Genomic DNA, 14,987 nt, shown 5'->3' with positions numbered 1-14,987 from the left:
AGGTTTAATAGTTCCTGAATTTTGATCCGATTCTCATTTTGGTTCCTTAATTTCCAAAATTGTTTATGTGGTCTTCCAACTTTAGTTTCGTTAGGACAAATAGTCGTGCCGTCAGTTTTTTAACATTTTCTATTAAATGCAAGAATAAAGTTTAGAGACCATTAGACCTAAAAATCTTTTTTTTATTTTTTTAATGCTTGAAGAGTGGCAAATTTGATGATGTCCTCGAAATCTTTCGGCCCTAGCCATTGCCTAGATAAGGTAAGGCCCAATTTTATCTCAAAGGCAACGGAAACTCATTTTCTATTGTTAATCTAGAGCCCAGACAACCAATGGGAATTAAAGTTTATTATCGTTTTAAGAAAAAGACAAAATAATGATTCTGCAGAGTCAAAATTGTTCTAACGTATTTAATAATAATAAATTTATAAATACAATAGTAAAAAGCCTAGTAAAATTAAGGATAAGGTCCACTTATCTAACACGTGTTTATGTATTAAAAAAAATATATATTATTGGCACAAGCATGAACCTTTTTCATCCAACAACTTTGATTTCCCTTTTTATTTTCTTGAGTTACAACCTAGTTGGTGATCATTTGAACCATTCAATAGTGTTCTCAAGTTCTCCACCACATCCACAATGAACAAGAACTTTATGGCATTATCATATACCACACAAGAATCGCATTTAAAACATTTTTGTATGAACAACCAATCATGTGTATAATTCCATAAAGAAGAATCATGTGTGTTGTTGTGTTCATTGCTTGTGGTCCAAAAATCATTAACACGCATCTAATACTAATTATCAAGATTTACTTTATCATGCAACTAATCAATTTGTCGGCATACGTCAAACAATTTCTTACTTGCACAACAAAAATACAGCATGTATAGTCTCTAATTTATATTTGTTTATATTCAAGTCGTATGAATCATTGTGGTTGAAATTCGGACGCTAAACTATATGTCTTGATTTAATATAAAAAAACCCAACAACCCAAAAATATGCTTGTAAATATTCGGATCAAACTGGCCGTGCAAGGGAGGAGGATAAGAACGAAGTCCACATATCATGTGAACTTGCAAAGATGAAACGTGGGTTATGAGTTTATTACAAGTTGCCTCTTGACCCAATTTAGGTCAATTCATGTGTGTGTTAGCAGAATTAGTATTAGCACACGGTGTCAATGTGGTTAATAGAAAAATAAGTTGAACTCCATCCTTGAATTTTCAAAGTCAAGAAGAAAGAGCTCAAAGCCTCACAAACACTTTCATGGGAAATCTGCAAATTTTCTTGGAAAATAATCTCAACTATTATATTTCTCAAGTCAATCCAAAATTGTCTGTACACTTGGTCACCCATTCGTGGCGCCAATCAAGACCATTTCATCTACCAAAGTAAGACCAGACTGTTAAAATCATCTGTTACTGTCCTACTCCATATTTACCGTCACAAAAAATAATCAACAAATAATTGAATCTCAGAACCTTCGACTCTTTCCTTTCCTCGGTTTCTTTTTTTCTACCCATCTCCTACTCTGTCTCAGAAAACTACCCAAAATTATTGAATCACAGGACTGTGACCCAATCTCCGGAGAAAGACCAATTGGGTGTCTCCTCCGTGGCTAGCTGCCGCAACCGATCCTCCGCCGGAATAGAACTCTGTCTCGACGACCAATCAGACCCGGAATTCAAATCATTCTTTTGGAAAAAATGGCCCAAGTCTGATGAAATTTCTGAACTTGCCATCGAAACCCAATCTGGGAAATCAAACGGGCCTCTCGGAGATGGTGATGGCTTGGTGTCTTCCAACAAAACGGCGTCGTAATCAGAAACAAAAGGATGGCTCAGAAGCATCTCAGCCGTCCAGCGCTTTCTCGGGTCCTTGACAAAACACTTTTCCAGAAAATCTTTTCCTTCTTCGCATAAGTCCTCTGGAATTTGCGGCAACTCATCTCCTCCGATTCTCATCAGGAGTTTGAAAATATTCGCGCCGGGGCTGTGATCCCAGACGGGTTTTCCACTCACCATCTCCGCAACCAAACACCCAACAGCCCAAACGTCAGCAGACGACTCGTACTCGTTGTCGTTAACAGATTCAGGCGCCATATACAGAGGAGTACCTCTGACTTCGGCTTTCTGCGCTGCTTCCCCTGCTCTCTTCGCGAGCCCAAAGTCGGCGATCTTGGCCACTCCATTGTCGAAAACAAGAACGTTCTGAAGCTTCACGTCGCAGTGGACAAACCCTTTTGCGTGGACGAAGCCGAGGCCTTTAAGCACCGAATTTGTGTGTCGTCGAACATCGGCTTCGGCCAAACGACCGCCGTTTCTCTTGAGCTCGTCGGCCAAAGTACCTCCGGTCGCATACTCCATCATCAAATTGTAAAACTCCTCGCCGTCCTCGACGGTCCGATCATCTCCGAAGCAGGGGATGATTTGTGGGCAAGACCCAATTTGGTCCAGGATTCGCTTCTCGTTCTCGACCGAAGCAGAGTAGTAGGATTCAGCAGACTTGACGGCCATCAATGGCGGAAGTTGAGAAGATGGGTTTTTGGGCTTTGCGGTGTAGATGGTGGCAAAGCTTCCCCGACCGATTTCCTTTCCCCGAACCCACTCCATGGTTTGAAACTTGAAACCTTGGGCAGAATCAAAGAAGGGATTTCTCTGTGCGTGGGTTTTGAGAGCGATTTTCAGACTCTGAATTGTGAGGGTTTTTGGTTTGCTTTGGGAGGAAGAAAGAAGAGAGAGAGCATGAAAAAGTTCAGCAACTCTCAAGCAGCAGCCTCTGTATATATAGCCTCTCTCAATGAATTGGGAAGCTTTAGATTTTTAATATTTTAATTTTGGTTGAAATATTTGGTGGAGTGGGGGCTAATAAGTTTATTGATATCTTTAAAGCACGTGATAGGCAAACGATATTTTATATTGCACAAGGACGGTTTCCTATTCAAACGTGGTTGATAATGATACGGAAAGATTTTTACTCGCCCCACGCGGCTCGGATGTCATATTTTGCGTGTGTAATGACCTAATTACCACTGTACACAATTTCTTACTTGGGCAGGTAAATTTGATTACTTGGGCAGTAAATTTGATCACTTGGGCAAAATGCAATTACTTGGGCAGTAAATCTGATACTAGGGCAGCAGCCATTCAGATAGGTTTTGGGGGTAGTTGTTAGGGATCGTTATCCTTTCAATGATGGTATAATTCTATATTGTTTTGTATTTATATTATTGGAAAGTAATGGCCATTGGCCAGATTGGAGACATAAAGTAGATGAGGAGAAAAGGGAATGCTACTCTTAATTAATTACATCAAATTAGAGTGTGGCAGTGATTGATTGGTTGTCAGTAAACTCGCATCCCCAAAAATTATTACCAAATCAGAAACTAAAACATGCACTTAATTACCCTTAATTAAGATCAAATTACAATGATTGATTAGTGGTAAAGTACATCATACATGCATAAGCTTTTGTTTTTCCTTCTTGTTCTTTTTTGATAATAAACAATATAATATTATTGGTGTAAAGCAAGTAGTGCAACAAATCTCAATTTGCATCAAGGACAAGGGGGAATTCTTTGATCACGAATTACAATCCTCATACAATACGTAATAGAAATAAATCAAGACGTTTCTCATACAGGAAAAGGGAAATTCTTTGTCGTTCTTTAGTACATGCATGGTAAACTTAATGACTTATTTTGACCTATCCACTTTGTTAGGGATAAGCATTAACCTCACAAACCAAGTTCATTAAGAAATATTTTATGAGCGGTTATATGAGAAAGCACAAATAGTTTTCCCATCCCTATCCCTTTCCCTCTCCCTCTCCCTCTCCCTCTCCTTGTTGAATAAGGTAGGGGCATCTTGTTGTTACTTCAAGAAAAAGAAATGCATTTAACGAATTTATAACCTGTTTTATTTGATTCACTTTCATTCGGATGTGGAATGCAATGCAGCTTTCAATCCCTTTCCCTCAAGAACACACCCAAAAAAAAGGAAAAAGAAACAAGAACAAGAAGGAAAGCAACTACAACAGCAACATTGAAGGCATGTCTCATGTGCACTTAGCAACGACCTGAAATTTCGAAAGCCCTGCCTCATTTTCTTCACTACAAAATAAACAAGAAACACACTTCAATAAAATAATAATAATTAATAAGCAAGACATGTGTGACCAGCTCTCGCAATATGGGCCTATATTAATATTATTTATTCCGAAACTAACTGCTCTATCTATTTCCATTGGGTGTTAAAAAAAAAAAGAACCGACAGAATTTGTTTGCATCTATCTTTCTCGCCACTGTTGGATCAACCCTTCTCCTCATTTTTTATTCAATGGAATGTCATTATGGACTAGATTAGTTAACCCACGTTTTAAATGTGCTTTTAAAACAACAGCAGAAAGATGTACTTGAAAGACTAGTTATATCGCACACCAACATTGCGTAAAAGTACTAAATCCAACCACCCCAGCTATATCTACCAGCCGAATCTGTACAAACCCTTCATATCATATAGTAATGCGAGGTGATGGCTTCATTTCAACTGTTGTCTTCTAAATTCTTCTTTATTGGCTCCGAGGAATAAAAAAATTGCAAGTTTCATGTTTACGGATCACATTGTTGATCGTATCTTTTAAAAGAAAAGAGATTTTTTTGATGTCATTTATACTAATTTTAAACAATAGATGACGATATATCTAAAATTATACACACATAATATAATTTGAGTTGAATATACCACATCAGCATGTCACTTGATTATTCGATACACCTCGATAGCTTTTTCGAATGACCTCATTCTAGATAATAAATAATTTTCTAAGCTCAAACTTCCAAACCCAAGCGAAAAAAAAATCAAATGAGATATTTTTGCTTCCCTGAAACAAGGAATAAAAATAGACGACGCGTTGCACATGGCAAGTTGCAACTTTAATAGATAAGCCGTAACTGCTGCAAATGGTGAGGGGTTGCCCAAAGCAGCAGTTGTATCCAACCAGTGGGCGGGGCAGCCAAGGCAGCTTGTATAAGCAGCATACTTTGTTACACAACAGAGGACCAAAAGCCACTGCAAACTGCAAGCTCACTTTTTTAAGCCTGCATGCAGACTTTATTTAGCATCCGCAAGTTGGCACGTTTATCCTTTAAACAATATTATCAGCCTCTTCGTTTCTCTTCTGTTGGGCACCGCAGTTTCAGACTTAGAAGTTTGGAACCAATCACATACGGAGCCAGGATTTCATACTAGAAGGGGTCTTCAAATTTGAATAAGAGCGTTAAAGCGCTAATCGGTTAATAAGTTAATTTGACACTAACCACTTATTTTGGCCCACTTCATAGTATCATTTGATATAAATTAATAATATATACATTCGTTACAATCATAATTGTAATGATTTTATTTATTTATTTTTAGAAACATAAATTTCATATTTTAAATTCGTCTACCCTACTTAAAAATTTATATTCCAACATAAAGAAGAATATAAAAAAAAGGTTCATAAATCCCAACACTACTAAGGTATCCAACTCAATGCACTCATACGTGAAAAAAGGACGGAAGTAAAAAATTCACAAAGCTTAAGTTAAACAAAAGATAAAAAGAAATAAATGTTATAAATTTAGGAGTTTTTAGTGTAAATATCATAAACTAACCTTAAAAATTTAAGGGAGATAAGTAGATGAGAGATCAAGAAATGGTTAATTTGTAGACAATAAGAACCTAATATATTGTTTATTTTAGAATAAATATCCTAAACCTAGTCTAATATATTACAATATCACATATCGTATATAGTATATATACGAAATTGAAAAGATAAAAAAAAAAAGGAGTGGGGGCCTGGGACCACACTGGTCCCTTAGTGGCTTTGCCACTGCTTGCGAGTTATGATAAATTACTATATAATACAGGAACATTTTTATACGGTGTTATTAATTAACGTATTATAATCTATATGATGATATAATAGATATTTTAGTGTATAATTCTATGCAATCAACAAAGATTTCACTGAAAAATTATTCGTAAGTTATGATGTACGCGACAATAATTTGATTTCATCGAAAAAGTACTTGTGAATTACAAACTACACAATCATGATACAGCTTCACCGAAAAATATTAGTCGTGAGTTACAAACTACGCTATCGTGATACAATTTCACCGAAAAATTAACAGTTAGAGTAAGTGATTGTAATAGTAGTGTGTTGATTGGTTAAAAAGCCAAAGCCGACACTCACGTGCTCCTAACAATGTGGTTGGAAGTGTGTTGACGATTGAAGGGCAGGTGTGATGTTTGCGCACTTGGGACAGTTGGAGGAGGCTCTGCAACCTTAACCCTTAATGAGCCCATGCATGTATGCACCAGTTGAATACAGGTTTGGTTCACTTCATCTGAACACACAGAATTTGTATGTGTGGGGGCCAGAGGCTAAAATCCGGAATGTGTAATTGTCAAGCAAAATATAAGATGTCATATTGGAAAAATAAAAGGAAAAGAAATAAATAAAAAAGGAATATACGGGGCATAAAGCCTTGCGTGAAACATGATGCCTGAATCCTAATGCGTTTTATTTTGTCCCACTTCCCCATCAATCAGTTGCCTTCCCTTGTGTGCACCACGTGTAATTTACAACACAACACTTTACGAGTCGTCACTGAAATTAAGGCATCCAATCACTTTCCTGTGCCGGCTATTCATGCGGCATTGTTTTATAGATCCTAGAAGCATCATCCATCCACATGCCATAATTACTACGCATGTGTGATGTGAAATTGTAAGAAGAAGTGAGACTGTGAGAGAGAGAAGATGAAGCATGCATTTGGGCAATCACATTCAAATACTGTTATTTGGTTTTCTAATCCTTTTTTGATAGTTTGTAAAGTTACGTTTGATACCCTGAATTTGGGAATTCGTCAAGAATCCTACTTGTAATTTTGTTTCTGTTTTGTTTATTTATTATAAAAAGGACATATTGAAAACAACTTGTGGCCTATTTGAGAGTGCTTCTGGAAGGGCTAAAAGTGTTTTATGATAACTAAAAGCATTTTTTACATCGTTTGAAAAAATTTAGAAGAGCTTATAGGGTCATGTGTAGCGCTTCCTGAGAAGACTGTCATGTGCTTCTTGAAGCACTCTCAAGTGATTTTCCACGAAGCACCTTAATTTTTATGAAAATTCAATATTTTTATAATAAAAGTGTTTTTGTTAGAAGCACTTATAAGGAAGTACTTTCTAGAGAAGCAGTCCCAAACGAGCCCTTAGACAACTCACATGTTGTTCCTTTTTTTCCCCCCTGGACTTTCATTTATCTTGAAATGTATATTAGCACTTTCTTGATTTGTTCATCCTTCTTGCGAATTTCTCTTTAAGCTGATTAACCAAATGGTGACAAATCGGTATAGAAGCGCTTTCTGGAGAAGCACTCCCAAGTGATTTTCCACGAAGCACTTTAATTTTTATGAAAATTCAATATTTTTATAATAAAAGTGCTTTTGTTAGAAGCACTTATAAGCAGAAGTACTTCATAGAGAAACAGTCTCAAATGAGCCCTTAGACAACTCACATGTTGTTCCTTTTCCCCCCTATACTTTCATTTATCTTGAAAGGTATATTAGTACTTTCTTGATTTGTTCACAAATTTCTCCTTAAGCTTATTAACCAAACGGTGACAAGTCGGTATCGTAAAAAAAACATAAAAATATATCGCACATGCCTAATAATGTAAAGGGTTATCGGTCGAAAACTAAGGAAGGGCAACCTCTAGTGTTTAGGGGATTGTTGTGACCAAGGTCTAAAATATCGGTGATATCGGTAGTCCAAAAATACGAAAATTTCGATGGAAATATCGGGATATTATCAATATCGATAAAACTTGAATAAAAACCACGGAAATAGTAAGAAAAATTTGAAATTTTTTATTGAAACTTTGGAGGATGCTTATTTAGTCAATTATATATTAGTTTATCACAAAAAAAATTGGAAGGAAATGCATTTTTATACAAATTAAGAAGAAATTGGTTCCAAGAGTCTCATTTTTATACGTCCCAAAAAAAAAATAATGAACTTTGTCAAAGTAAGAAATGTAAGGTCCATCATTCCTTGCCTGTCCATGTCTCAATTTTCATAAGAAAAAGAACTTACCACTTGGACGCTACAATACAAAGCAAACCAAGGATGACTAATTTTACAAGAGGAAACACCTTGAATCCCCTTTGTGTTTTTTTCCTTTTGTTTTCCTTCCCCCTCCCCACTTTTTTTTTTTTTTTTTCATACATCGATATTTTAGCGATTTGTAATAAAATATCTGAAGTGTGAGCGAAATTATCGACGTCGATATTTTCCGATATTATCATCGATATTCTCAATATTTATACGATATGTGCATGGATACGTTTCGAAATATCCGTAATTCGAAAAAACGATAATATCCTCGATATTTCGATATTATCGATATTTTAGACTATGGTTGTGACAATTGGTAAGCTTCAAAACCCTAGTTAGCTATCTCCACTTTTTTTCAAGGCCATATTCATATGAACAACTTGTGGTGACCATTTAATGAGGCCAGGGTTTAGATTGTCAACTGGCTAATGATCCTCTAAAGCATAATTTGGGCAGCTGCAACCTCCAATTTCACATGCATGTGATGATTATGGGGCCGGAATGGTAGACAATTGAGAGGCTTGACATATTGAATGTTACTAGTGGTTGTTGTTGCAAAGTAGGACCAACCTTCACACATGCAACGAAAATGTTGAGATGAAATATCTGAATCGCCGTCAAGAAATAAAAAAAAATTGTCACAATATTTTCCTTTGGAAATTAATTTATTATAAATTGTGGGATTTGTCGGTTCATGATGACATCGCATTGTAGTAGCCCACGTGAGCCTTTTTAGATACTTAGAACCAGTATGCTGATTCTTCATCTTGAAGCCGACGGTGCGACCACGGACCCCCTCAAGAGTCAATTCACCCAAATATGAGCCGTCGGTCCATAATTCATAATATATTTATGTTAATAATTTTATAATATTAGGCTATTAGCCACCGCACAACCGGAGCACAAGGCGGGTGGTGTGCAGTGCACCAAGAGCGGTCAAGGATGGATTGAGAGTCAACGTCCGTGTAAAAGCCAAGTGGGTCCCGCTAGGGGTTTTCCATTGAGCTTGTTGCGTTGATATGATATGAGCTTCGAAAGGTGGCTGGTAGTGAGTTGCCAGTCGTGTTTGATTTGACCCTGCCTTGATGATTTTGGGGGAGTTTGTTGTTTGATTCTTCTGGTTGCAGCTGGGGTAGATTTAGACTTGAATTTTGTATGGGGCCGAATGCCATAAGAAAAGTTGGGCTCACAGCTGGCTTGTAGGTTTTGAATTTGATCAACCAACGATGGTTATGGGCTTACTCTTTTCAGATCTTCTGTGTTAAAGAAAATTAAAATCAAACCCGCGATCACAATTTGATCCACTAATGATAAGGTAGTATGGATGATGGCAAAATTCTATAGTATGGACCTTTATATTAGCCGAATGATCATTTTATTAAACTTAACTGAAGTTACTATTAAGATGAATCTTGTGGCTAATATGACGATCTATATATGACATCCTCACCGCAAAACGACTCATGAATGATGACCCTCAATTATGTGACTAAAGAAAGGAAAAGAATGTGTGGCGTAGAAGGAAATTGTATTTGCATGGAAGTTGATTTTTTTAGCTCCTTCCCAAAGTCCATAATTTGACTTTCATTTAAGTCAACATCTACGTATTTGAGAAAAGCTTTGTATTCCAAACTCTCTATTCTTGCCTCTATGATTGATTGATTTTTTAAGGGTCTCATACGACAATTCTTATGAAGGGGATGCTCCTTTTTTTCTTCTTCTTCCCAACAAGTATTGTTCTTTTTCATTTTTATCACACAACGACTATTTTTCATTAGACTTAAATGAAGGATTCTCCGACAAAGTGAAGACTAATGTCACTAGATCAAATAATCATTAACCGCCATCTCATATCTTTAGACTATATATTGCTATTATTTAGATTTAAAATAAATAAATAAATAAATAACTCAACACAATGAAGTGGAGCATTTAAAAAGTTAGAAATCAAGGCCATACGGTATGATTGGTCATTGTTGCAGCCCAAATTGAAACTCTAGGTGGCCCATACAATAGATTCCATCTGTTCTACTATCTACGCCCACAAGGTTTTTAAAACGTTTAAGCCACTCTCTGGTTTACAAGCCCAAGAAGATAGATTGCCTATGTAGCTTGTTGCCATATTCATCTTCCTTTTATATATACAAGCGATATTGAGAGAGAAGTTTTATCGCACACACTATCAAGATGTCGCTATAAAAGTTCAAGAACTCGAAATCACTGCTTTAAAAGTCAATGCCCCTTCTTTAGTATAAATTTTGGTTAGGAAGTTGCTGCTCAAATAGCGTTATTATGTCTAACATAGTCCTATTTGAGAAGGATGCTACAACAATTGTCCCATTGGGGACAAGAGCACCATGGCTGCTTGCTTTACAAGAGAATCTTGAGCCTGGTCAAACTTGCAAAAGAAGTATGGTTCCCCAAAAGTGGAACTGGATTGACATGCCCTGATGAAGCAATGACTAAAGATTATAAGATCCTAATTATAATTTTTTAAACCAAACTTTGTGTTCTGAATTTAGATTAACATACTTCAAAAGTTTGAAGCAGTCACAGTGTGGCTGAGCTTTCTCTGTGGTTCATGTTGTTCTGCCACAGTTAATGATTAATTTATAGCAAACCGCAATTGGATGAGAAAGGTAGTTGAAATTGAATGGAGTTGGTGGAGGGCAGTTGAGATAGTTAAGAACAGTTAAATACCCTCCAAAAACATTAACCAATCATCATAACACCACATTAATTTACCATAGCAAATTACAATCTTAACAAAACACTTTCTGCAGCGACAAGTAGATGCCGACGACAATGCCATTGAACAAAACAAACAAACAGCCTCAAACCTTAAAACCCAAAACTTAAATTACTAGTTTAAACTCAGCCCAACCAACCCAGCAAGCTAAAAACACCTGCATTTCGATCACCGTCTGCATCTGGCGATCCTAGAGCAGCCTCGGCTGTACGGATGAACAGGGCCTCTGGCTTTGAAGCAGTTGTGGGTGTAATAAGACCTCCCTGACCTCGGCGGGCAGGGGATGCGGTTGGCCGAGAGAGCCCCGTACGAAATGTAGTACTTCATTCTACGCCAGAACAGAGATCTGCGCGCGTACCCATGTTCTATGTCCAGCTCCATGTCCTCGCCGCCGTCTTCCTCCCCCTCCTCATCGAGCTCGTCGTAGAGCTGGTGACATTGTAGAACCAGGCCACTCCAGAGCCTCTGCCACCAACTTCAAGCTGGTCTCTTCAATCTGCGCGCTGACAAATGGACCCAAGTAGAGAAAAAGCAGGAAGAAACAGAGGAGGAGATTGGGTTGGGTTGCAGAAGCCATGGAAATTCAGAGAGAGAGAAAGTGGTGAAGTGGGTTTTTGTGGGTTTTTCAATTTGTATCTGAAATGATCTTATGAAAATCAATCTAAAGGTAGATTTGGGGTTTACATTGGAGGCAATGGGGCCAAGGGTCACATGTGGGAGTGAGCTGAAACGAGCAGAATTGGGTTACAGCTGGGCTTCATCAATGTACCGGTTATAGCGTGTCTGGGTTTTCGTGTTTTATCGGTGGGGTAGGTTTGGGTGTGGCAGGGTGTAGAGGTAGGGAGATTGAAGTTGGCGTGGGATTTGAGGGATATGGAACTTGGGCGGGGTCTACACGGAGTTGTGTAGTATGATTCGTCAGGTGTTTTGTTTGAAACTGAGGCGCGGGATATTATAGTGTTTGGGGTGTATAAGACAGGTTCGGAATACGACATTAAAATTTGGTGTTTATTGTACGCGGCTGGTCGGTATATGTTGTCGTCGATCAGTTTATTTTATTTTATTTTGTTTATTTATTTGTATTATTGTTTAACCAATTAAACTTTTAAGAAAAAAGTTGGTCCTAAATTCATTAATATAAAAAGAAAACAATTTCCCTATTCCTTTGAAATAAAACAAATTGACTTAAGATTAGAAGAAAGTTGTATATAATTGGAAGCTTGATCATCTTTATTAGGAGAAGAACATAGCTTAGCTAAGCTTCTCCTTTGATTTGGGTTGCACTTGGTTCAACTTCCTCCCTCCTAGTCCTAGCCTTGTTAGGGTGTTAAAGTCAAGCCATTTGGGCTAGTTTATCTTCTCTTGTTTTGGTTTGGGCTTTTGAGCCCCAATTTCAATTTCTCCAAAAGAAAGTTGTATAGAATTGTGATAACGCCTTTTTTTTTTTTTGCACAAGTGATATTAGGGAGGGATCTGAACACAAGATCTCAGTGTAAGAATAACTACTCTTAAACCGCTTAAGCTACAAGCCCCTTGTAGACCAAATGGTATGAAAACATGAAAAGATACAATGTAAAGTCCATTTATGGGCTGCTGCAACAAAAAATAAATAAATCCCATTTATGGGCTTGGGCTGAGTTTGTGCTATATTATTTCTGGCCTCTGCCCAACAACATTGAGCAGTTATTAGAGGGGGAGATTGCTACAGATTGGCCCAGGCTCCTTTGCAACTAGTATGGGGCCTATAAATATATGAGCAGTGGGCTTTATAACCCAATAAAATATTGAGCCATATAATTTGCAAATATAACTGAATTTTGTGTAAATTATAATGGAGTCGCTGTGCCTTATTTTATCTTTCTAATTTTGTTTTTGGTATGATATATATGTCTTTATATAGAATTGTTTAGTGCTTCATGCTTATCAGCACCATGACTGTGAAGATGAAGACAGGTCCTGTAGCCAAAGTGCCCATAGATAGACACCATTATAGCTGCAGATTAGCATGATTTGATTTGAACTCAGAAGTGGTCCATCCTATCTCATTGTTTTTATTATCACGGATTGCCTCACACTCCTCTCTTCTGTGCAAGAAACAAAGATAGCAGAAACTCGAAACAACCAACAACAACACACATGCGCTGCCCTAGTCTCAAACAGATGAGAGAGTAAGTATTAACAAGGGCAATGTTACTCGAGCACTTCCCTTTTCTCATTATGCATTATTTCCGCATGCCTGTTTAGTAATGCTTTTATAGGAAACACTTATTCTCGTAAGTGTTTTTCTTAGAAGCGTTTTTATTAAGAAGGACAACGTTATTCGAGCACTTTCATTTTCTCATTTTGCATTCTTTCCACATGCCCATTTAAGATTGCTTTTGTAGGAAACACTTGTGCTCGTAAGTGTCTTTCTTAGAAGCGTTTTTATTAAGAGATAGAGCGTCAAAATTGTTTTGGTAAAAATCCAAATGATTCTTGAAAAATGTACTTTTATGACCAATAAGGATTTTATGCCAAGCGGAGTTTGAACATCAAATCAAGAACTTCCCCATTAGTAATCCATAATGGATGCAATTGCAAGCTATTTAGGATAATTAAGACAAGGCTGGTGCGTGGAGATTAAAGCCAGTTACTCTAGGCTGTGCCTAGCTATCAATCCCAAAGCAATGGGAGAATTAAAACCATGACCTGAAAAGTTTTAACGTGCAATACAAAGTTGGCTCTGCCAATTCACCAAAAGTGCATTAAAAAAAGCAACTGTTGATTTTTGTACTTTCTACAAGTTGAATTTTGATTTTGAGGGCCTTGTAGGCACCGTCACAAAGATTCCTCACTGACTAATTTCAACAAATACGGTCCGAAAAGCACTTGTGTTGCTTTCAATTATCATCAATAGGTAAGAAAAAGGTTTCTTGAGCAATAATGTTAATATGAGAACTTCAAGCAAGACAATCTGAGAGGAAGCAAATTCAACAGTAGCTGTTGGCCTGTGCAATTGAGGTGCAAAGTAAAACTTTTTTCTTAAATGCTTTTAGGCTTAAGAATATCATAGAGAGACAGAGAGAGTGATAGCTTGTACTGAAAATTGGGACCACTTTCTGAGCAATTTTATTATCTGTTCAAGATTCTTTTCTGTTGATAACAATTGCTTTCTCTTTCTCACTCTCCAATCTTTTTTTTTTTTTCATAACCTATACACCAACTCTCTGAAGCAGAGGAGGCAAGGTTAAAATCTTAACATCTGTTTTACAGAAGAGAGTATATGCATGCATGCATCAGAACAACCCAAAAAAACCCAACAAGAAGAGAAAAGAAAAAAACAAGAAAGAAAAAAGCATGAGTAATTCTGATATGGTAGGAAATTGGAAAAAGAAAAAAGTACCCAGAAAACCCAACAAAAAAGATGATGTGATGTGGTAGAAAATTGGAGTATTGATTGAATGGTTTCTGTTCTGATCATGGAATGCAAAATTCCCTTTCCAACTTTTGTCTGTCTCGCACTGTGCTCAGTTTTTCAAGCCAGCAATCTCCATCTGCTTTTACGTCACATCAGATTTACTAATCTTAATTAGTTACCATGTCCATGGAAACTGCAAAGGTTTGCTCAGTATAAAGTTTGTTGCTATTAGTTAGCAAGGAAGAAGACATTTAATATTTTTTACCAGTTGGTGAGTTGTTTCAGGGGCTAAAGGTGCAAGCAACAACCATCACCGTCAGTCCTAATCCACCTTGGGAAGTGTGCCAAGACCAAACGGCAGCAGTGCACAACAGGATCAGGATACTACAAATTACAATTCCACCCCTAAGGTGGAAGAATACCGCACAAGTAGGCCCCAACCCCACTTCACCCCAAAAAAACTTTCTTATCCCGGTTTCATTGGCACCTTCCTCCTATTTCTCTCGACATGTCACTTATTACAAAAGAAGAGATATAGGACTTCATCTATCGCTTTAAAAAAAGAAAGAGATAAAAAGAACGAGGAAGTATTTCTCCACTTCAACCACCAGAATATGTCAACGCCGGTGACTTATTCCGGTGACAGGCACATTCAATTGGG

The 14,987-nt window shown here is 37.3% G+C and overlaps 2 protein-coding genes across 2 annotated transcripts; both read right to left on the bottom strand.

Annotated features, from left to right (window-relative positions):
* Positions 1–1,294: 1,294 nt before the first annotated feature.
* On the bottom strand, positions 1,295–2,894 carry MAPKKK19 (mitogen-activated protein kinase kinase kinase 19). The gene has a single exon (XM_008243247.3). The coding sequence runs from the start codon at positions 2,622–2,624 to the stop codon at positions 1,575–1,577; it is 1,050 nt and encodes a 349-aa protein (XP_008241469.2). The 5' UTR covers positions 2,625–2,894; the 3' UTR covers positions 1,295–1,574.
* Positions 2,895–10,877: 7,983 nt separating this feature from the next.
* Positions 10,878–11,705, bottom strand: RALFL34 (ralf-like 34). Its single transcript, XM_008243246.3, is given in 2 exon segments — positions 10,878–11,361; positions 11,363–11,705. Coding segments are annotated over 2 exon segments (408 nt in total). The 5' UTR covers positions 11,507–11,705; the 3' UTR covers positions 10,878–11,097.
* Between the last annotated feature and the right edge of the window lie 3,282 nt (positions 11,706–14,987).

This window comes from Prunus mume, linkage group LG8, assembly GCF_029339155.1.
Source record: "Prunus mume cultivar Tortuosa linkage group LG8, ASM2933915v1, whole genome shotgun sequence".
In the NCBI taxonomy this organism is placed as follows: Eukaryota; Viridiplantae; Streptophyta; class Magnoliopsida; order Rosales; family Rosaceae; genus Prunus; species Prunus mume.
The sequence above is the reverse complement of the archived record's forward strand: the minus strand, read 5'-3'. Positions and strand labels throughout refer to the sequence as shown.